Here is a 23,546-nt window from a genome sequence, read left to right as displayed (position 1 = left end):
TTTACCAAATTTCACTACTTATGATTGCTACGATATTTTCCCATTGACTACCGTACACTCATTAATCCTTATCCTCGGGTAGCCTCTGGGCCTTGATAAGTGGTAACTCTTTTGTAAAAAAAAAAAAATCCTCCGATCTCTGTTGTTTCCCAAATCTAAACGCAAATTCTTTGAACAAATTTTTTTTTCCAAGAACTGCATGCCTGTGGAACTCTGTACCGCGGGCCTGCGTTTAAGCTGACTACAATATGGTCGTATTCAAGTCTAATGCAAACAAGTTCTTATGTAACCGTCCATTTAAATAACAAAGTTCTACCCCAATTTCCACTACTACCGATCACTACGTTGTTGGCTCACTGTTTAATCATTAATCCTTGTCCTCGAGTGGCCTTCAGGCCATCAGAACTTCACCCACCCACCCCCTAAAAAGAAATTTTTTAACATTTTACACAAACATTAAACATGATATGCGTAAAAAAGTAAGAGAACAGATTTTTCGGGAAAATTCTGGTGCCTTTTGGGTTAAAATGGCTAAAATTGACACTTTTGTGCTTATTAAAAAAAATTGATGCCTTGGATTTTCATAAAACTTTCTGAAAAGTTGTAACTAACTGATTTCTATAAAATTTTGTTTATCTATATTTCGCGATAACTCTTGGGTGTGCTCCAAGGACTCTTTTAGGGCTAATAAAAACACTCCATTTGTTTGACTATTTTACCGCATTCGTCCAAAATTTTCTGTGTATGTCTATTTAGTAAGTTTGCATGGTGCTGAATTCAAATTTAAATATGTTAAGGACTTGGGTGCTAAATGGAGGAGGGGAAAATGATGGACTTAGTCATTTCTTTTTTTGCATGGTGCAGAACTCAAATTTACATCTTAATGCCTAATACTGCATCGTTTGTTCATTGTCACCAGGGTTTGACGTGCCCTGTGTCTTTGGAGGTTAAATTGGGGGGGGGAGGCAAATGCTGAACTTAGTCATTTTTTATGCCCCGTTCACTGTGCACTCATGGACGAACGATGCATGCTTCGCTTGTTTTCTATTTATGTAAAAAGAAAATACAACTTTGTTATATATGAGTCATATAATTGTATTCATCTGTAAAAGATCAAGCTAATTTGCATATTCTTTTAAACATTCATTTTAATTAGTTTCCTATTAGTTTCTTTCAGTTTCTGATGAGATGATCACCATTAGTTAACTATTACGTATAATTATATTCATGCAGATATTCTACATGAGTCATACTTGCGTAATATTTGCGTAAAAAGATTATAGTAAACACAAACCTCTTTATATATATGTGTGTGTGTGTGTGTGTGTGTGTGTGTGTGTGTGTGTGTGTGTGTGTGTGTGTGTGTGTGTGTGTGTGTGTGTGTGTGTTTAAATTGCCTTCCAAACTTCTCTGTCAGTTTTTGGTCTACAGACATGACACTAAATATATAGGGTATTAGAACCTGTGCGAAACCTTTTATTTAGATTTAAGCCGGGGGAAATCGGTGTAAAAGTGTGAAAACTAAAGAAATGAAATTTGCCAGGTGATAGTCGAACGACGGCATTGCGAACACGCATGCTTAACGTAATAGCTGTTGGGTCATGTCTTAATTTTTAGCCTTGCAGTAAACATGTCTTCATAGCTAAGGCACTAACGTCAAACGAAAAAGAAAATGGTAAGCTAAACGTTCTGGTTTCGATTCTCGGTTGTGGCGCACGAGTCATTTTTATTTTGTATTTTTTTTTAAACTTTTTAAATCATTACTATATATCGGATCCAATAAAATCTATAATATAAATCTCACCTGTTTGTTTAAATGTATGTATGTATGTATACCTAAAATTTTCGATAGAGGCGACGGATTTTCACGAAATTAGTATCATTTTGAAGCACGGTCCTTCGGACGACAAATATCGAAATATTAGCCAAAAACATTATTTCCTTCACCTTCAACTGGGCACTTTTCTACAGGGTGGGGGTCGCCGATATTTTCGATTGTCTAGCCTTAATTTAAACATTCGTCACTTCCGGTTTGAACACAACAGCAAATACGTCACTTTTTTGTCACGTTCTTTTCCTCCTTCCCAGTACGGGTTCGAGCCTGCCCATCTACTACCACTTATTTTTTTATTTTATTTTATTTATTTTATTTTTTTTTTTGCTCAACACACACTTCCAACACCCGGGCAACGCTGAGCACCCAGGCTAGTCTACAGTATAAATCTCACATGTCTGTTTAAATGTATGTATGTATTATGTATGTATGTATGTATGTATGTATGTATTATGTATGTAAACTTTCGACAGGATTTTCACGAGATTGATATCATTTTGAAGCTCATCCCTTCGGACGACAAATATCGAAAAATTGACTAAAAATATGAATTCCTTCACCCTTAACTGGGCACTTTTCTACAAGGAGGGGATCGTCTTTTTTCGCCGATATTTTCGAAAGTCATCCCCTCTTTTCGATTGACTAAGCCTTAATTCAAACATTCGTCATTTCTGGTTTGACGATTGGCGCAACAGCAGCAAAGACGTCAAGCTTTTGGGGTTGTTTTTTTTTTACGTTCTTTTTTCTCCTCCTTCGCGGTACGGGTTGGAGCCTGGGGGGGGGTATGTGTATGTATTTGTGTGAGTGTGTATATATTAAAGCAGCATTTTTTCTCTTAAGTACATTTCATTAAATAAAATAAGCGTTTTTTTTTTTTGTTTCTGTTTTTTTGTCTGTTAGCTCTATGTTTGGTTCTTTTGTAACTGTTTTCACTTCTGGCAAAAAACTGGCCGATATAATCGCCAAATTTGTCATAAGTCCGACTACATTATTTCTTTCTGGATTCATCGTCAGGGATAGAGTAATCTAATTCGTTTTGAACAATGTATATTTATATTTTTATAACGTGTATATTTTTTCATTGGTAAATTATTTTAATAACTTTACATTTTAGGATGCTATTACTATTAGTAAAGTTTATTAAATTCTATATAAAATAGAACTAATAGACAGAAAATGTCTTTTATTTAATGAAACGTATATATATATATATATATATATATATATATATATATGTATATATGTATATATATATATACATTTAAATATGTATGAATAAAAATCAATACGAAAAATATATGAATGTTTATATCTTTTCTGTATTTATTTCCTGTGTGTTGACGTGTAGGAATACAAAAAGTCTTTTGAAAAACACAAGAATGTTTCCTTCAAAAGCACATATTTTCGACCGATCTTTCGATCTTCCTCAATGTGAATTATATATATATATTTATATATATATATATATATATATATATATATATATATATATATATATATATAAATCCAGCAGAGTGGAAGAATATTGGCTGAAGAGAGCTAGATAAGGATATCTTAAATGGTCCTAATTATCGGGCTTGAGACCGACTGTACCAATGACTTGTCTCATCTAACAACTTTCTGTATACAATATATATATATATATATATATACTGTGTGTGTGTGTGTGTGTGTGTGTGTGTGTGTGTGTGTGTGTGTGTGTGTGTGTGTGAAAAAGTCGTACTCGGAAAACTCGCCTCAAAATAAATTAAACTACTAACAACTTAGCCAACTAGGTAGAAAAATCGATTTTGCCCTTTTAAAAACAACAGCAAATAAGTATAAATATTATAAAAATATTATGCGGTCTTTGTCTCGTTTTTGAACAGAATAAACGCTTTAAAATAAGTGAAACCACTAACAATTTAGCCAGTTAGGTAGAAAACGGACACTAAGAAAATCGATTTTATTTTTTTTTTAAAACAACAATAAACAAGTATTTTTTTTTTTCTTTTAATACTATGGGGATTATAGTCTCTTTTAAAAGCAATCTCTTCTTCAAGAACGGTCATCAAATGTTTCAATCGATATTTATTCAGTAAGGGACCAGTTTTTCGTACCTAGCAAAAGGGGGCGAGTTTTCTGGGTACGAGTTTTCCGGGTTACGAATTTAGGAAAACTCGTACTCGGAAAACTTGTATCCGGAAAACTCGCCCCTTTTTGCTAGGTACGAAAAACTGGTCCCTTACTGAATAAATATCGATTGAAACATTTGATGACCGTTCTTGAAGGAGAGATTATTTTTTAAAGAGAATACACATCCCATATTCTTCAAGTGTTAGTTTTCAGTGAATATTTTAAACGACTTTAAGGCCCCCATTCGCCCATGTATGAAACACTGCTGCCACATTTGGGCTGATGCATCTGCTACTAGTCTCTCTCTCTCTCTCTCTCTCTCTCTCTCTCTCCCTCTCTCTCTCTCTCTCTCTCTTTTAGACAGGGTTCAAAAGAGAGTCTGCAACCTAATACGTCCCGCACTAGGTCTCAACCATTGTCGCATCGGCGAAATATTGCACCCCTCTGCCTGTTTTTCAAGTATTTTAATGGTAAGTATTCCGACGAACTTCAAGTCTTTGTACGCCCCATGACCTAAATACCCGCAACAAACCCGACAAGCAGCAAAATCCCACCCCTACACAGTAGAAATTCCTAAATGTAAGAAATCCTTCTACTCTAATAGTTTCTTCCCTAGGACTGCTAGACTTTGGAATTCCCTTCCGGGTTCCTGTTTCCCCGACTGTACTGACATGCAGAAGTTCAAATGTGATGTAAAGAGACATCTTGCTGCTAAACTCCCTACATAGTACCCCTACAAATTATGTCCCAGATAGTAGTCCGTTACATCAAAGTGGCATTGTGCCTTGTTTGGTGTGAAAATATAAGAAAGAGAATATAATCATTTCTAGATTCATATATTTGAAGTTTGTATTATATTTGATACGTAGTCATTCGACAGCGATTAAGCAAAACTCTTTGAATTCAAATTTCTTCTTAAGGGGGCTTAAGTTTAAGCATCAGAATTGGAATATTGAGCTTCTGTAGTTAGAAGCCAAAGGTGGACGCTGACACCTCCCTGTAAGAACTTGCAACATCTTTAGCTGCTTCCCCCATCGGGAAATACATGCAACTGGAAACTATTGTGAATTTGATATTCCCTAGAAACTTTCTCTTTTAGGGGGGACTAGGTTGAACCCACCTTGGGTGAATGCCGCTTCATTTCACTTGCACCAATTAAGCAAAATTCGTGGAATCTCAATTTCTAACTAAAGACGACGTAAGTAAAGCGACCTATATTTTTTAATTCAGAAGTTAAAGAGCTACGAAAATGGAAGTGGTAAGATTAAAACGAGCGACCTTTTGTGCTCCAGAATGTATGTTTCTTTATAGTCACTATCATTCCCAATGCACTTTTGTTGGGAATTCAATAACGCATCTCTGCTTCTGATGCACATCTAGAACAAGGATTGCGTTCTTAGTGTCTCATACCGTCAATATCTGCAAGAGAGAAATGATTCTTTTAGCTCGTGCATGCATAAGTTCAGTCATCTTAATAATGTCGTTTGCAATCCCCTCTGATCCATTCGGACGGAATAAAAATTAGAAGGAATTAGTTTTGGAATGCTACTTGTATTAAGCTACTGTAATTAGGGGCATGTTAAGTGGGGATTTGTGCAGTAAAAACAAATAATTGAATATGAACAGATATTTCGGTGCCGAACACCTCGAACAGATTTTCCCCTATTAATTTGGCTGCTACCATTGTAAAACCTTCGGTGTCAACATGCCATGCTTAGAGTGAATGACAAAAATAAAGTATTACAATTCTGAGTTTTTGAAATAAGGAATGATTGTATGTATTGTTTGAATAAATCGGACAAGTGTTCTCATCTTGTGTGTTATTTGCACCTCCGACCTTCTTCGGGTGTATAAGTCTTGAGAAAAGGGTTAACCCTATACTTTTGAGGTGTCGTTTCTTTTATTGACTTCATAATTTAAAAAAATTACACATTCAACTGAAACCTCCATCCGAAATCTCTAAAGTATAAACTATATATAATCTCTAAAGTATAAACTATATATAATCTCTAAAGTATAAACTATATATAATCTCTAAAGTATAAACTATATATAATCTCTAAAGTATAAACTATATATAATCTCTAAAGTATAAACTATATATAAGGTGGAACAACAAAGTTGTCGCCTGGAAGAAAGCACCACTAAAGCTTTATTTGAAAACTTTTATTGAAAAATTCAATTCAGGTAACTTGATCATGTAGGAGAGCTGACCTAGTCAATGTAGCTGCCTTCGTCCTTAATCACCACCTCGATACGGGTCCGGAACTGGAAGCATGCCTTTTCCATATGCGCCGGCGGGAACGGCGATTACGCGGCTGATCAGGCTGGCTTTCGTGTTGTAGGAGGTCATGTTGATAATGTTCTCAACGTATGACCAAACGAAGTAGTCAGGCGGGTTAAGGTCGTGGAGGGAGGGGGCCAGTGAGAGAAGGGTACAAAATCGTAGCACTCCTTCTGAAGGTAACCCTAGGTCTCTTTGAACTTGTAGGTCGGCGCCGAGTGTGGCGTGACCGCCTCAGGGAGCGATGCAGCTCCCCATTTGGGGAGATTGAGACTCCCTAAACATTGAGTAAGGCCGGGTAATTATGCTGATATTGTCTGTTAAGCATTATTGGGTACCCGGACAGTGGCGGGTAACCTAGCTGAAAGGATGAATTTATTGTGTTTTTGTAAAGCAGACATATAATTTTATCGTTTGAGAAAAAATGACAAGAGATGTCATTTGAAAAGTTAGAACGAAATATGATTTCGATCTTGGCCTGACGAACCCCGGCTATGGCTTTTTGAGTACGAGAGGTTAAAGTGTACACCTTTCAGGGAGTGTGAATGAATTTGAGTTCTGGTCCCAGATTCGCAAGCCTATGAAGGTTTGCAGGTTTGCAGGTTTGCACACACGCAAGGAATCGGGATTTCCCCGAAAAACGTGTTGAATTCTGATTGGTCTGGGGAACAGCCTACCCTACCCCATCACCTTCCAATCACCCATCACCTTCCAATACAAGCAAATGCCCGGGCCAGAGGAGATCAGATTGGAGCCAAATGTCGGGACAAGAACACTCACCCAAGAGAACGCCACCTACTCCCTATCCGTCCATCGTCGCCATCGTGGAGAACGAAGAATAAGATTGCGGACTGTTTTCTGGTGTAATCGAACTGAACAATTGTATATATATATATAAAACACCTGTAATTTGTCGAATTAACTTTTTGTAGACGAGAAACCTCTGTGTTTGCTTTCTTTTGGTCTGTATGAGAAGCTAATTTTCAGCGGACGCCGGCATCGGGAGCTGACAACGAGGCCTGCGACGCGGGAGAAGCTTGTAAAGAACTCCCGGAGAGGACGATCACGACCATTGCAGTTTTGACGAGGTCAGAGGCCACATCTGCTGACCTGTGACGGGGGACTTTACAGAGGCTTGCTGCCACATCCAGGCACCAGGGAATCACCACATTCTTCAGCAGCCGGAAACTTTGACTCTTTCATGGCCGGAAACATTGTTTTCATCAATCTGGACACATCCCTGTTTTTCGCAGCAATCTAGCGATGCATTTTGAGTGTGCTTGCAATAGTCTTATCATATTTTGGATCGGTAGAGGTCATGAGTTGTACAGCGGCGCATTTGGTCATACGTTGAGAACATCACGATCATGACCTCCTACAACACCAAAGCTAGCCTTATCGCCCCTATCCGCCAAGTTATTCGCCGAAATGCCGCCGGCGCTTGTGGGAAAGGCATGCTCCCAGTTCCGGACCAGTATCAGAGCGGTGATTGAGGCTAAAGGCGGCTACCTTGAATAAATGCCAGCTCTACTGCATAGCTAAAATACCTGAATTGATTTTTTTTTCAATAAAAGTTTTTTAATGTTGTTTTAAACTATTCTTTAAGGCGACAATTTTAGCGTTCCACCTTGTACAGTGTAGCGTATACTTTTTTTTTAGCGATGCAGATAATTCTCAAAGCAGCAGAAAGCAATGTAAACCCTACTACATTAGAGGTGGAATGCGAAATAACACCTCTGAAAGTGTTCATGAATGATATTACGACCCTCATATCAAAAGAAGACGAGACCCACAAGTTTGTATAATTGGTGATTTTGTCTAGGATGATGTTTAAGCCTAAGCAGTCCAGAAATCTCTCCCTCAAGATTGGGAAAGTAAATGGGAGTACGTGGTTGTCAGAAAATCCCCACCGTCTCAGAAGAACCGATAAAAAGTTTGGGTAAATTGTACGAAAACAGGTTAAAGTGTCAATCAAAACAGTTGATTAATATCTACCAAAAATAGTTGCAATGTTAAAAATAAACACTTACGAGTAAAAGAGTATGAAGAAGTTCGTCTTTGGTCCAAGTTCTTCTTAATCCACGTCGGTTTTTCGGTGAAGTTTTGCGTATTCCTGTTGTCGGTTCCGCTATCAAGTGGCTGCCGAATTACAGACCACTTCTCAGGCTGTTGGTCGCTATTGGAATCAGAACGCGTACTAGAATCCTTTGTGGAAACAGCAGTGCTGGTGGTGGGAATTATCGGCGTAGAACGCCTCTTCTCTAACCAATCATCCTCGGTGTTCACTGTCGTCTTCGGCCCGTCCTCAAAGATTCTTCGGGATGTCGACCTTAAGACAACCGGTTGGAAGTCAACATTGGGACACGATTTACGATTAGTCTCCTTATAAGAAACGGACTTCTTCAGGCGACTGCGGTATAGTTCGCCTCCCACCTGCGTAGGGGAAGGATCGGGTTTATCTGTAAGATTTTCCGAGGAAGAGACGGGTACGGAACCTCTCAGAAACTCGTGATGGCGTGGGCTGCGCGTAGTAACATTTCCGAAGGGGGTTGCCTTCTCTGGGATATCGACTTTTTTCTCGTCGAAGGCAATCTCTTGGATGAGAGGTTTACGGCTGCCGGCGGTGTTGTCAAAATTGTTGTAGGAATTCTTGCGTAAAACGACAGGCGTAATGTCTAAAACGGCACGATTTTCTTGGTCTTTTTCCTTTTTTAACTGAAGACCGGGATCTTTCCGTTCCTTCAATACATGTTGAAAGGGATTTTCGGAAAGTTCTGTTCGAACCTGAAAGAAATTTAAAACACTGATTACTACAAAGTCATATAATCTAGTATATATTTATATATATATATATATATATATATGATTCTTTTTCTATCTTTTACAAATTATTTAAATTTTAGTATGTTATTATGGATGATAACGGCTACCAGTTGTCAAAATTTCAGCTTTTCACAGTTGTTATTCTTAACAAATATTATGTTTTAAAATTTTGTCCTTTAGTTTTGGACGCTACTATATATATATATATATATATATATATATATATATATATATATATATATAACGCCCTTAGAAATTCGGGTTATACGGAAAAGATATATATATATATATATATATATATATATATATATATATATATATATATATATATATATCTTTTCCGTATAACCCGAATTTCTAATTCCTAATTTTAATTTCTATAATATAAAACATGGAGTTTTGATCAAAGGTATTTTTGTCAGCTGAAAGCTTAGAGATTCTGGTAGAAATTGAAAGTATTATGAATTTAATTATTGAATTAGGGTGATTTGAAAACTTATGCACATATAATAGTGTGAGGTTTGGCTTATGGTATGGGCTGTATGTTTCAGAGTTAAGGTTAAGTGAGATATCTATGAAATTAGTGGTTTTCTTGTTAGTTTCAACTGTTATGGAGAGTCCAAAGTTATCAAAAAAAAAAACTATGAAGATCCTTGACAGTTTTATTATAATCTCTAGGTTTGGCCTGCGGAATAAGGACTTTGTAAATTGTTTTTTTGGATTATATATATATATATATATATATATATATATATATATATATATATATATATATATATATATATATATATATATATATATATATATATATATTTCTGTGGAAACATACTTTATTCAGTCATATTTACTTTTTATACATACCAATACTTATTTAAGAAGCTCAATATAATTACAGAACATATTATGAATGAGTGACAAATTTCATGATGTTGACCATCTTACAATTTATTCCTTTAAGTCAGTTGACACTTACAATTCTTGACAGTATCTGTTTCGTAGCACACAATCAATCACTTTATTATTATATAAATCAGTGAATCTATTTTACCCTTAATTCGTCAGAAGAAATAGTAATAATCAATCGACCAGAAGGAAATAAAATGCATTTGGACATGATTTAAAAATTCGAAACTTGGCAGAGAAGCTGCAAATACCTTATATTTTTCTTTCATTAAGCCATTTGGAATGTTGATTGTTTATTTAGTTTTATTATTTTATTTCAGTATTTTATCAAAATTTTGTTTGTTTGTTTTTGTTTTTTTTTTGTATTAAAAAAGATGAATATTTTTTATGTAACTTGTTAGGTGAAAGTACAGTTTTTTAAAAGTAAACTTACATTTTGTGTTTTTAAGAGAAAATTGGCAGCAACTGTTTCTTTTTTTTTTTTTTTTTGTAAACAAAAATTTTTATGAGAAAAAGTTAATGATGTTTTTGAAAACCGTGAATTGTTAGGTGAAAGTACAGAAAATTTAGAAATTATTTTTTATCAACATATGTTAAAAAAATGAACAAAAAGTACTCCCCATCACCCAAAAAATAATTTCAAAATTACATTTTTTATTAAAAAAAAAAAAATGTCGATTTAGCGTTTTGAACATTTGAATAACGGTGGGCTTAATCCGGTGATTGCCAGTCGAGTCCTAACCATAATTGACGGAAAATCCCGAGAATCCAAGTTAAACTCTGCATGTATTTGTTATCCAATAGAAAATGATTTTTATTTACCCACAAAAATCTCATATATTTTTATATAGTTTCAAATTTATACTAATCGGATGTGCATTTTTACTGATGAAAAGTCTTTGAAAATCCATAGATTAAGGATTTTCTTTTATTATAATAGCTTGTTTAAATTTTCGGAGCATTAATAAATATTGTAATTTGTTTTATTTTTATTTTTATCATCGATTTTTTCTTTTTTCCATATGCATATATATATTTATATATGTGTATATATATATATATATGTATATATTATATATATATACATATATATATATATATATATATATATATATATAACCTATCATTTGGCTGGTTCCTATCAGTGCCATAAAACAACAAAGACCTATAGTCGTCCGGCATTAGAAACATCTTAACTAACAATACTAAAATTCGATACCTTAACAACTACACACGACGACTAAAATTACTAGAAGCCATACTTATCCAAAAACTATATGTATATATATATATATATATATATATATATATATATATATATATATATATATATATATATATATATATATATATGTGTGTGTGTGTGTGTGTGTGTGTGTGTGTGTGTGTGTGTGTGCATATATATATATATATATATATATATATATATATATATATATATATGTATATATATGATACGAATTACAATTCAGTTTACAAAGATAATCCAAAATAGTAAACGTAAAATATATTATGAATATTAAAGACTTAATATTTATAAATTAATCCTAACCAGATGTAAAAGCTCAATAAAATCAAATAGGAAATAAAGTTTATAATAAGAACAAAGAATTAATAAAACACGTTAAAACACGTTAAGAAGAGTTAAAAACATATTTAATTTTCAAAAAGGAAACACAAAGTGGATTGTCCTTAATCCGCAGAGTTTCGAAAGAAATACTTTCCTTCTCATCAAAGGTTAGGAATTAGCAAAAATGCGGAATCGGATTTTGCTTAGAAATTTCATTGATTAAACTACAAGTAAGCCATAGAGCTTACTCAGTAAAAGTTAAAAAAAAAAATAGTGAAGCAGAGAGAATGGCAGAAAAAAGAAAAATGGTTCACGTGAATGGATGGTCGGGTCAAAAGTAGAATATTCAATAACGACAACATCCAAGAAAAGATGATAAAAGTCCGGTATCCAGAAGTAAAAATCGAAAGGAATCGCGTTATTGGAAGATATTTCGATGTAATCCAAAATGCAGGAGTCCGTGAAATAATTCACAAATGGGTACAAGGAAAAAAAGAGTGAGTTCAAAATTTTATTATTAAAAGATAAATTGTGCGTAGAATGAAGAAGTGGAGAGATTTTAAGACGCTTCTGCCAATGCCAACTTTTCAAATACGAATCGGTCGTATACACACAACACACCCACACACGCCCATACACACGCGCACTCACGTTCACACACGCACACGCACACACGCACGCACATGCACACACATTTTGTTATGCAGAAATAGACATCTTTAAGGCTTCAAAATCACACAGAAAAAGACTTTGAAGTCTTTAGACTGTCAATGTACTTAGAATAAAAAAAGAGAATTTTTGGTTTATAAACATGTATCGATGTGTCGGAAAACATTATTTATTAATAGCATCTACGATTTGTTGACACAGAAAATATTTATTTAGCGTAAAAATAATTTTAGTCAATCGTACTTAGCGTAAAAAAAAGGATTTTTGTGTCGCAAAACATTATTTAGTAACAACATCAACGATTTATATTAACAAAAATATCTAGCACGGTAGCATAAATGATATATTAAATCACAAATTAAATAAAATGTTGGCTTATAAACATGTCTCGATTTGTCACAAAACATTTTTTTATTAATATAATCTATGATATCTGCGATTGTCTCCGGTAGAGAGCGACGCCATTTTGGAGAATTTTTTAAGTGTTCGTTTTTGTAGGTAATACATTCATTCCGAAATAAAAGAATGCTAGGTATTAACCAATCAGATTAGGCGGAATATAGCTGGGAGACGTTATTATGTATTGGCCGGGAAAGGGGAAACTAATGGCATGCCAATGTGTTTATGATCAAGTAACGAAGGGTGAAACCACATATAAGTCGAAAGTGCAGAATTCCTACCAGTGATGACTGGGGGCAGTAGGAGGACTTCACATTTAGAGAGGAAAAATAATAACTACTTCCCCTAAACACGGTTGCGATTGTGACGATGTTGCTCCTAGGATGAAATGTTGGATTTTATTATAACGACTAAATGTGTCTAGAATGGCGTTTTAATAAAGTAAGTGCTAATAGTCTAGACATAATGAATTTGTATGTGGTATATATTTTTGCAAAGTTATGGTACTTTGGTCCAAAGGGGAATTTCTGCAATCAAAATATTATATAGAAGATATATATGTGTGTGCGTATGTGTGTGTGTCTGCGTTATGTGTATTTGTGTTGTGTGTGTGTGTGTGTGCGCGCGCGTGCCGGTGAATATCTTAACTTTCTCCTTGAAGACAAAAATAATCTTTACTGGCTTTCGATCCGGTAAATCTCGATAAGAAGGACAGATCGATTCGACTCTGCAAATCCATTCGGAAAGTTAAGACGCTGTTTTGAAAAATCGAAACAACACAAAAAGGAAAGGGAAAAAAAGATGAAACTTATTATGCAATTTGATAAAAGTCGTTCTAAATCCCTTCAAGATAGACTTTTTATAATCTCCACTTAGTATTTGTTTACCAATTGCTAAGCGTTGTGTCTTCCATTTCGTTTCGTTTCAGTATAGTCAATCTACACTAGCACGCGGAGTTGTGTCTGTGTGCGTGAGGTTTCATCATGACAAGACAAATTACTTTCTTAGAATTTATTTACCGCTAGAGAACATCTAGTATGGATTGGTAGAATGCCAGGATCGAAAAAGCAAGACCGACCAAGAGGCACTTCGATGGATAACTTGATCGATTGGACAGGATTATCGTCACAATTTGAGCTGTTTCGGGCTATGGATAGCCGCCCGCATTGGAGAGCCGTAATTGCTGGCGCTGTTACACAGCAGGGCCGCAGATGATAATTAGGACTTCATTGTTTACTTTTACGCATTTAGACATAGGAACCTTCATACTTGTGCAATTTATCAACCCCAATAACGCTTACAAAAGGTACAGAGTGCAACAATAATTTTGTCGCTTTAAAGAAAACAACACTTCAGTTTTATTTTAAAACTTTATTGAAAAAAATCAATTCAGATAACTTAATCAAGTAACCTGAATTGATTTTTTTCAATAAACGTTTTAAAATAAAGTAGTAGCGCTGACATCTTTTCAATGTAGCTGCTTTTAGCCTCAATCACCACTGCGATACAGGTCCAGAACTGGGAACATGTTTTTTCCACAAGCGGCGGCAGGAGCTCGACGAATACTCAACGGACGGCGGAGATAAGGCTAGTTTTGGTGTTGTGGGAGGTCATGTTGGTGATGTTCTCGACGTATGACTAAACGACAGTAGTCCAGCAGGTTTAGGTCGGGGAAGAAGGGGCGATGAGAGAAGGGTACAAAGTCGTAGGACTCCATTTGAAGCCAAGTCTAGGTCTCTTTGGACTTGTGCGCTGGCACTGAGTCCTGCTGTCGCACTCAGGGTCTGCCAGCGGTCACCTGATTGCACCAGAGGATCACCACACTTTTCAGAACATCCAGGCGTACTTTGTTATTGAATTTCAAGTCGACTTCGAAGATGTGAGGTGGCATGATGTGGCTCTCACTTGAAAACACACCAAAGACCATAACCGTGGCCAGAAACATCGTTTAGCTGTGCCCTCAAGCTTTAAATCGTCCGAATTTGCATTTTGAGGGTGCTGGCAATGGCCCTGTTGTCATACTTGGATCGGTAGAGCGCATGAGTTGTACAGCGGCGCATTTCCGATCTCGCTCGTTGAACATTGTGTCACTTTCAGGCATGATAGAAGGCTCCTATCGTTTTGGAGATTTTTACACAACTGGTCTATAAGTATCTACTTATAGGTCTGCTACAAAAAAGAAAACTGGTTTTCATTAAATTGAAATGAAATGATGTCTTTTCTCGGGTGACAGTTTTATTGTTCACCCTGTAAACTGTTACACCGCTCCCAAAAGAATCGTTAATATATATTTCATAAAAGCGCTCCAGACAAGGCGTAAAGCCACTTGAGATAAAGAGCAAACAAAAACGAAAGATGATTATCGCAAAGACAGGTGATGTCTTTTGATCTTAAAAACCTACGATTGTATGTAAAAAGAAATAGTCAACAAGAAAGAGGAGAGTTTCACAAGCCTGCATGTTGAGTCGTTCAATCATTACTGATAATCATGGTGTTGCTTCAACCACCGACCACCTGACAGCCATGTAACCTTATTCTCAATTGGCTTTTTTATGAAAATCGCTCGAGACAAAGCATGAAGCCACATGATGTAATGAGCTAAATAGAATTAAGTTGAGTATTGCAAAGACAGGAGATGCCTATTGACGTTAGTCTTGAAAAGACCAAGGATGTAAGTAGAAGGAAAACAGTGAGCAGGAAGAGAGTTCCACGACGTTGGAAAGAAGTTACTTTAATAGGAAGCTGTATTATAATGAAGTATTAAAACAATGAATTGATGGAGATCTCTAGACCAACGAGTCAAACGAGCTGGAACAAAGTAGGGAATAGATCAGACAATTTTTATGAACATGTGCCATAATAGTATTTGTAGAAAAGACTGAGACTAGCAACATCACGTGTGTGTGTGTGAGAGAGAGAGAGAGCGGTTGCTGTAAAGAAGAAAGTTTGGTGCTAATCAAATTACAGAAACGTTTCCGCAATTTATCAAGAACCTTCAAATGGGGCACAGATTCACCAGCCCAAATATAACAAAAATACTCCATATATGGTCTGATATTAGATTTGTCGAGATAGAGAATAGTCTCAAGTGTAAGAAAGTGTTGAAAGCGATAGGGAGAACCGATTAAGCAAAAAGACCAATGGATTTAATATGTGGACTCCAAGAAAGATTTGAAATACAGCATTTCGCAATCTCATGTTGCATCACAAAATTAAATGAGCATAACTCGTTTTGATGTAAATATAGTTAGGATAGGTGGGAAAAAACAGTCATCTTTATCCATTTATATATCATTTAGTGAGTGTGAAAAAACTGATGGAAACTACGAGACCAACGAGTTAAACAAAGAGAACAGAAAATAGATGAGACAAAAAACACATGCTATAATAGAATTTATTTAAAAAAAAAGGCTGAGACTAGCAACATCACGTCTGTGTAACCAAGAGAGAGAGAGAGAGAGAAAGAGAGAGAGGAGATTCATAGACGAAGAAAGAGTGAAACCAATAAAATTACAAGAACTTCTAAATGGGAAAGAGATTCACCAGCTCAAAATAATTCACAATCTTGTCGGAAATCAAACTGTATTTAGTTTGAATAATTATCATTCAGTGTCTGACTTGCCCACCAAGTTTCAGTTGAGAATGGCCAACAGTTTTTGTTTTATTTCTGCTCGATAATATACTACAAATATACATCCCTGCGTTGAGCAAGAGTGAACGACATCAGGTGGTAGCAGATCAGGCTGTCTGAGGAGATCAGATTCCTGACCTAAAATAAACGAAACATTGATGTTATTGTTTGTTTTTTTTCCTTCCTTTGCAAAACCCAATCATGTTCTGCAAACCCAAAAACAAAAACCACAATTTCCTCTACAAAACAGCCTGGTATTACCAGATCAGACGGTCTGAAGATATTGGCACCCTGAGACGAAATACACCTCACATTGATTCGTTTTGTTTTTCTACTTCCTTTTGCAAAACTTAATTTTGTTCGTCAAAACCAAAACCAAAACAAAACAACCTACCTTTTTCCTCCTTTTCCTTCTTCCTATTTCTCCTTTCTCTTTCTATCTCCCCCCCCACTTCTTGACTGAGTGTTTAACTTTAATTGTACCAAACATTAATACTGTAATCCTTTTCCCTCTCCCATTACAAAACTCATTCATGTTCTGCAGGGCAGGGAACAAAAACGATAAAATCCACTATAAAACAACCAAACCAAACACTACAAACTAGCGAATGAAGATACAAAGGATTTGAAAAATAAAAACCTTCTACAAAATAACTGGATACAACATGAACACTATTTCCAAAATAACTGGATTTTGGCATTGAATAAACCTAAAAGGGTTGATATGCCGTAAAACAACCAAACTAAAAAAAACAAAACCAAACAAAACAAAACCTAACAAAACAAAACCAAACAAACCAAACAAAACAAAACAAAATTCTACATCGAAGAAGACCGAAAATCAATAGATGAATAACAAGTAATTACCGCTGTGTTTAACATTAATATCAGACACATGTAGGGTTTATCAACTGATTCCAGAAGGTGGTCAGAATATAAACTCATGGTCAGTGTATATGTTTACCAAATTTCTTACTGTAGGTTGGAGGTAGCCAATCATGTCAGAGCGATTAAAGAAGATTGTGGAGTGTAGGTTAGTTAGTATGATATCATGGTAGTTAACTAGGAGAAAAATTCCGTGTCATCGGTTTTGGTTCTAAGCTGTCGGATATTTGTAAATGCTAGCCTCAATGAGTGAGGGGGAATGTGTTGTTTTTAGGTCGGCACCCGGTTTGCTCTTATTGCTTTTTTGTAGTGGCATTTTAGTTGTGTTTTTAAATAATCAGAAAAGAAATGTTGTAAAAATATTTTTTTTTTTTAATAATAAATAAATAAACAATCAAACAAGCTTTTTAAGAAGATTTTAGCAGCTTTCGTCAGACGAAGATATTTGCGAGACGGAAACAGTGGTTTCAACAAGATGGGACAATTTCCCAAAATGAATCGTTGTCATAACTGCGAAGAAACTTTAGTAATTTCGATTAAAGTGTAAACGTTTTTTTTGTAGATAATTAATAGGGTTAGTGTATCGATATTGAGAACCGAACTAACCTGAGATAATGAAAACAGAAAAGTCTCGATTAAGTCGAAAAACACACGTTAGAACTCGGACGCGGGCAACTATGTGACCTAAAATTGATAACTGATAGATTATTCGCGAATCTCTTACATAATAAATTGTTTGCAGTAATAATATCTGTTTGTCTCTGATGAGTTGCATGTGACACTTCACCACAATGAAGAAATAAAAAAAAAAAACGCAATAATAATTATGAACCGATTTTGATTTTTAGTTATTGAAATATTACCGACCAATAAATATGCTCTGAAGGCTGAAGTACAGCCTCATTAAGCTTATTACTTGTAACTACTTGAATTATATTATATGGCGTATGACATGGTCTCTAAGATATGTTCTTTACAAGAAAATATCTATTTCGGTCCACTTTCTTTTCAAAAGAATTAATCCGTCTCGAAATATTTTAAAAATCAATACATTTTTTGACAAAAACCACAGAGGCATAGTCTCACTGTCCTTAAGTAGAATTGTATCTGCTTAGCGATCTAAGAAGTTTAGTTTGGTGATCGTAATCTCCGGACTAAGCTTTTGTATAAGCAATATCGCCTGAAGAGGTTTTCAATTACTTGCAACTGGCTAACCAAAACATCCTCATGAATGTTTAATGACATATAAATGCTCATGTAAAACAAAAATATATCTTGCTCTACTTCAGTATTGAGCACTCTTGTATTAATCTCGTTAAAACTTCATTGGTTGCTTTACCTCCAAAATATATTAACCTGGAATCTTAACACTTTCGACAGAAGCGACGGATTTTCACAAGATTAGTATCGTTTTGAAGCTCGACCCTTCAGACGACAAATACCGAAAAATTGGCTAAAAACATTAATATCTTCACCGTCAACTGGGCACTTTTCTACAGGGAGGGTCGTTTTTTTTACCGATATTTTCGAAAGTCATCCCCTTTTTTAGATTGTCTACCCTTAATTTAAACCTACGTCACTTCCGGTTTGGCGGTGGTCGTAACAGCAAAGACGTCACGTTTTTCCCCGTTCTTTTCCTCCTTCGCGGTACGGGTTCGAGCCTGCCTTAAGACTACCACTTTTTTTTTTTTTTTTTTTTGCTCAACACGCACCTCCAAACACACGGGCAACACCGGCTACGCATGCTAGTCTATATATAATTTAAAACAAAACAAATATATAAACAAACAAAATAATATAGTTAAATTTATCAGTTTAATAAGGAATATGTGTATAAATTAGAATTTAATAGGAACTCTTGATACCGTGGCATTTCGAAGGATTGAGTTTCACATATCCTCATAGGTCCTTGCATGAGGTTAATTTTATTTTTTATAAATCAACTTGCTATAAATTAGTATATATATATATATATATATATATATATATATATATATATATATATATATATGCCACGACACAAGAAGAAGAAGAAGAAGAAGAAGAAGAAGAAGAAGAAGAAGAAGAAGAAGAAGAAGTCCCAATAACTACCGTACACACATTAACCCATATCCTCGAGTATAAAAAAGCCTCGGTGATGTGTCAAAGCTATTAAGCCATATATATTAATTAGTGATGGGACGATTTCAAATATTTCCTCCGATTCCGATACAATTACTCATTCTATACTAAATTCACGATTCCGATACAATTGCAAATTCCGATTCTTTAAAAATCTGTAAATGTTTAACAGCGCAGTTGTTATTTATTCTGAACTAGCAGTTAAGCCCAGCTGTGCTCGGGCCCTGCGTACTGTTCATAAGTTTATGTGCATGTGTATATTAATATTAAAAAGTTAAACACATGTCCAGGAAACCTACATCTAAAATTTCAAGTGTTTAGACCCAAAATTGGCGGAGGAGTTTGGTAGAGTTTTCAAATGTCGAATCGTTCAACTTTGGACCCCTTGAAAGCCAAATTTCTGGCCGAAAACCGATTAAAAAGATTTTCTCAACTCTCAATACCCCTTATGTTAAATCTCAAGTCTGTAGACCGAAAATTGACAGAATAGTTTGGTAGGAAAATTTATACACACAGACAATTTCACTATTATAGATATAAATTACCATAAAAACACATGTTAAGCATGCAGATGTTTACTCAAACGTAAAAATACATTGGGTATGATCTATAGATTGGGGGGGGGGTCTGCTAGTTTAAAATAAATACGTATTTTTATATTTTATTATTACTACTAGCAATGGGAGAACATTTCTAAAGATAAATCTAATAATAAAAAGACAATTAAAAGAACTGTTTTGTGCATAGAAAAATTAGCACATTTTTTTTCCAATTCCGATACCTATTCCGATTAATCGTCACCACACAAATAATAATACAAATTAGCAATCCCCATCTGCGAAATTCCGAAAAATCTGTTTTCTTTCATAAGTAATGCCACATTTCTTTGTGCGCCTCGAATGCAACGAGAGAAGAGTCACCGTGTGTTTTATGCGTCTTCGAAACAGGAAGTTTGCGCCGATTTGTCGCAGTGCTTTTCATTGACGAACGTGTCCAAACGCATTGATACTTAACAAGTCTGTATCACGCCAACAAAAAAACGATGAAAATATATTTTCAAATAAACTTGGTTTGCTTGTCTTTTAAAAAAAAAACTCTACATGAGACATACAGGCAATTAAACCAAGTGAATTTAACAAAAAAAAAATAGTTGCTGTATAACACGTCACAAGATATATGTAGGACCTGCCATATTGATTACAACCGTAATAAAAAGGCATCATATGATGTTTTTTAAAATACAGCATGTGTCCAAATTTGACCTCAAAGAGAATCATCAGACTAAATGCATATATATATATATATATATATATATATATAGAGAGAGAGAGAGAGAGAGAGAGAGAGAGAGAGAGAGAGAAAGACAGACAGACAGACAGACAGACAGAGAATAAAAAGGAACAAACTGTATTATGTGTTCATCAACGTTTCGTCTTTATTTCGAGACTTTTTTTTTACACGGTGGTCACCACTTATCAAGGCCCGGAAGCCACTCAGGGATAAGGGTTATTGCAAATACAGTACGTTAGTGTGGAGATTTATTGAAGTGTTTACTTGAGGTGGCGGTTAATTAGGAATTTGTTTACACTGGACTTGAAGACATCCAGGTTGTAGTCAGGTGGGAAGCAGGCAAACGGAACAGAATTCCAGAGGCGTGCAGTTCTAAGAAAGAAGTTTTGTTCATGGAATCTACGTTTTGATTTAGGCACAGATATAGAGTGGGGAAAATTTTTGATAGTGGATTCAGCTAGACGAGTGTTTTTCGTGAAAGATTGGCGAGAGAGGACCAGAGATTGGAGTTCAGACGATCATCTGCCATGACAACGTCTCTTCTGTGGGAGAGAGGTTGCAGGGAAGAGAAAAGGGCATCCCCCACTAAGCCACGAAGTCTATTTTGTACTCTGTCAAGGCAGGATAGGCTGTTTTTAGCAGCTCCTGCCCAGATATGGCAGCAGTATTCCATCCTTCGGCGTACTTGGCTTTTATATAAATAGAGAATTGCATCAGTAGTGAGATATCTTCTGGCGCGGTAGAAGGATCCCACCATCTTTCCAGCGACCTTGGCAACAGAGTTGATGTACGTGTTCCATTTCAGATCAGGAGTAAAGGACGAACCCAGGAGCTTGTCAAAACATGGGGCTTCTCCTAGACGAGAGCCATCCATTTCAATTGATGCCAGACTGGGGATCAGAGCGTTGATGATATAAAGATAGGAGTTTGGTTTTAGATGCATTAAAGGTAACTTGCCAAGTCTTCCCCTACTGAACGACGCGCTCGAGATCAGAGGAGAGAGAATCAGAGAGAACTTTGTCATTTACAGCCTTTGATGTGTTGCCGTAGATGGTTGTGTCATCAGCATAGATGTCAACGAATGTGTTTAGGGAGATCATTGATGTAGATCAGGAAGAGAGTTGGGCCCAGGATTGACCCTTGAGGGACTCCAGCATTAATACTGCAGGCCTCTGATTTTTGTCCATCGACTACTACTCTTATGAGTCTATCGGAGAGAAATGATTTAATGACTGAGAAAACATTTCCAGTTATACCATAGCAGGAAATCTTGTGAAGTAGGCCCTTATGCCATACCTTGTCGAAGGCCTTTGATATGTCAAGAGCAATTGCCCTAGAAAGGAAGCCTTTGTCAAAAGATTGCTTCCTCTGGATGAATGAGGAAGTCTCGATATAAAGACGAAACGTTGTTGAACACATAATACGGTTTGTTCCTTTTAATTTATCTATTTTGTCAGAATACTATTTCCATTATTTTCATTATATATATATATATATATATATATACATATATATATATATATATATATATAATATTAAGCTGAACGTCTGTGTGTGTGTGTGTGTGTGTGTGTGTGTGTGTGTGTGTGTGTGTGTGTGTGTGTGTGTGTGTGTGTGTGTCTGGTCACGAATAGGCTCCTCTATGGTTGACTATTATAGAAAACTGAACACAGATGTATCGAGACACAGGAATGGGTATGTTTGATCTGGCATAATGATGATTCATTAAAATTGTGGGGTCACGCGCCTGGTCTACAAAGTATGGAAATAAAAACATTTAAAATTAAAAAAAAACGTTTACAAGTGTTTTTGATATAGATGTATATAATAATACTTTGATAGGTATGTTTTAACTTAAATAGGGATGGTATAATAAAATTGTGGGGTCTGCGTTCGCGCCTGGCCTCCATAGAATGGAAATCTTTAATAAAGACTTTTCATATCTATCTGCGTAAGTATACTTTGATAATTATGTTTCAGTTTGAAGAAATATGGTATAATAAAATTATGGAGTGTTCGTTCGTGCCTGACCTCCATAGAATGGAAATATGTCACAAAGTTTAACAAGGTTTTTTTAATATAGATCCACAGAATATTGTGATAAGTGTTTCAGTGTAAGAAGATATTGTATGATAAATTATGGGGTTTATCTATTTTATTTTTACTTTCATCATATTTTGCTTTGGTTTTGATACCCCCAAATTCGAAGCTATCTCTTTACAACCCTTCGTTTTCATAACCTATCATACTTTCATAAATCAGAGTCCATTTTCTGTAGGCTGTTTTTGAACCCAGTCAACGACTGGTACTTTTGCTAGTATATATATATACATTTAACGAAATACACATACATTGTATATATATATATATATATATATATATATATATATATGTTTTAAATAATATTGTTTAATTGTGCATTCAAATATAGATATTAACACCACCAAAGTCTTTAACATAACTCGATAGTGTAATACTAGAGCTATGAATACTTTTATAATATACCAAACACAAATTTCCATGCCTATTTCGAAAAGGTTTCAATTGTATTAACTACGGCATTGCTCAATCGTAAAATATGCAGATTTCGTATTTATTATTATATTATATTAGTATATTATTAGTTGATCTTTTTAGGAGTTTGATTGCTAACTATACCACCTCTCAGCATCTGTGTGTGTGTGTGTGTGTGTGTGTGTGTGTGTGTGTGTGTGTGTGTGTGTGTGTGTGTGTGTGTGTGTGTGTGTGTGAATATACTCTTGTTCACTGCAGGGAAGCAGGGAAGACATATTGCAACTTGAGCTTTGGCGTTGTTATTACTTTTAATATATGAGTACAGTCAGGTAGGCAGGAAACAGGGAAAGAATTCCAAAGTCAAGCAGTGCGAGAGATGAAGCTGCTAAACTAAAAGACCTCTCGGCATCTTGGGACCACAATAGGGAAGAGGTGGAATTTTGCTGCTTGAGGGATTTGTCTTGGGTATATACATCTTAAATGCAATGATAAAGTAGTTGAAAAAACG

The 23,546-nt window shown here is 35.4% G+C and overlaps 1 protein-coding gene across 1 annotated transcript in view; it reads right to left on the bottom strand.

The window, feature by feature from the left end:
* Nucleotides 1-23,546, bottom strand: part of LOC145255822 (uncharacterized) — a 382,839-nt gene that overhangs the window by 33,701 nt on the left and 325,592 nt on the right. Inside the window, exon 6 of the mRNA XM_080114540.1 lies at nucleotides 8,264-9,017. Within this exon, the coding sequence (XP_079970666.1) occupies nucleotides 8,264-9,017 (754 nt within the window). The remainder of the gene's footprint in view (nucleotides 1-8,263; nucleotides 9,018-23,546) is intronic.

The sequence above is a fragment of the Euprymna scolopes genome, chromosome 31, assembly GCF_053919585.1.
Source record: "Euprymna scolopes isolate OS-2025 chromosome 31, ASM5391958v1, whole genome shotgun sequence".
Classification (NCBI taxonomy): Eukaryota; Metazoa; Mollusca; class Cephalopoda; order Sepiida; family Sepiolidae; genus Euprymna; species Euprymna scolopes.
Note: the sequence above shows the minus strand (reverse complement) of the source record. Positions and strands in the feature narration are given on the sequence as shown.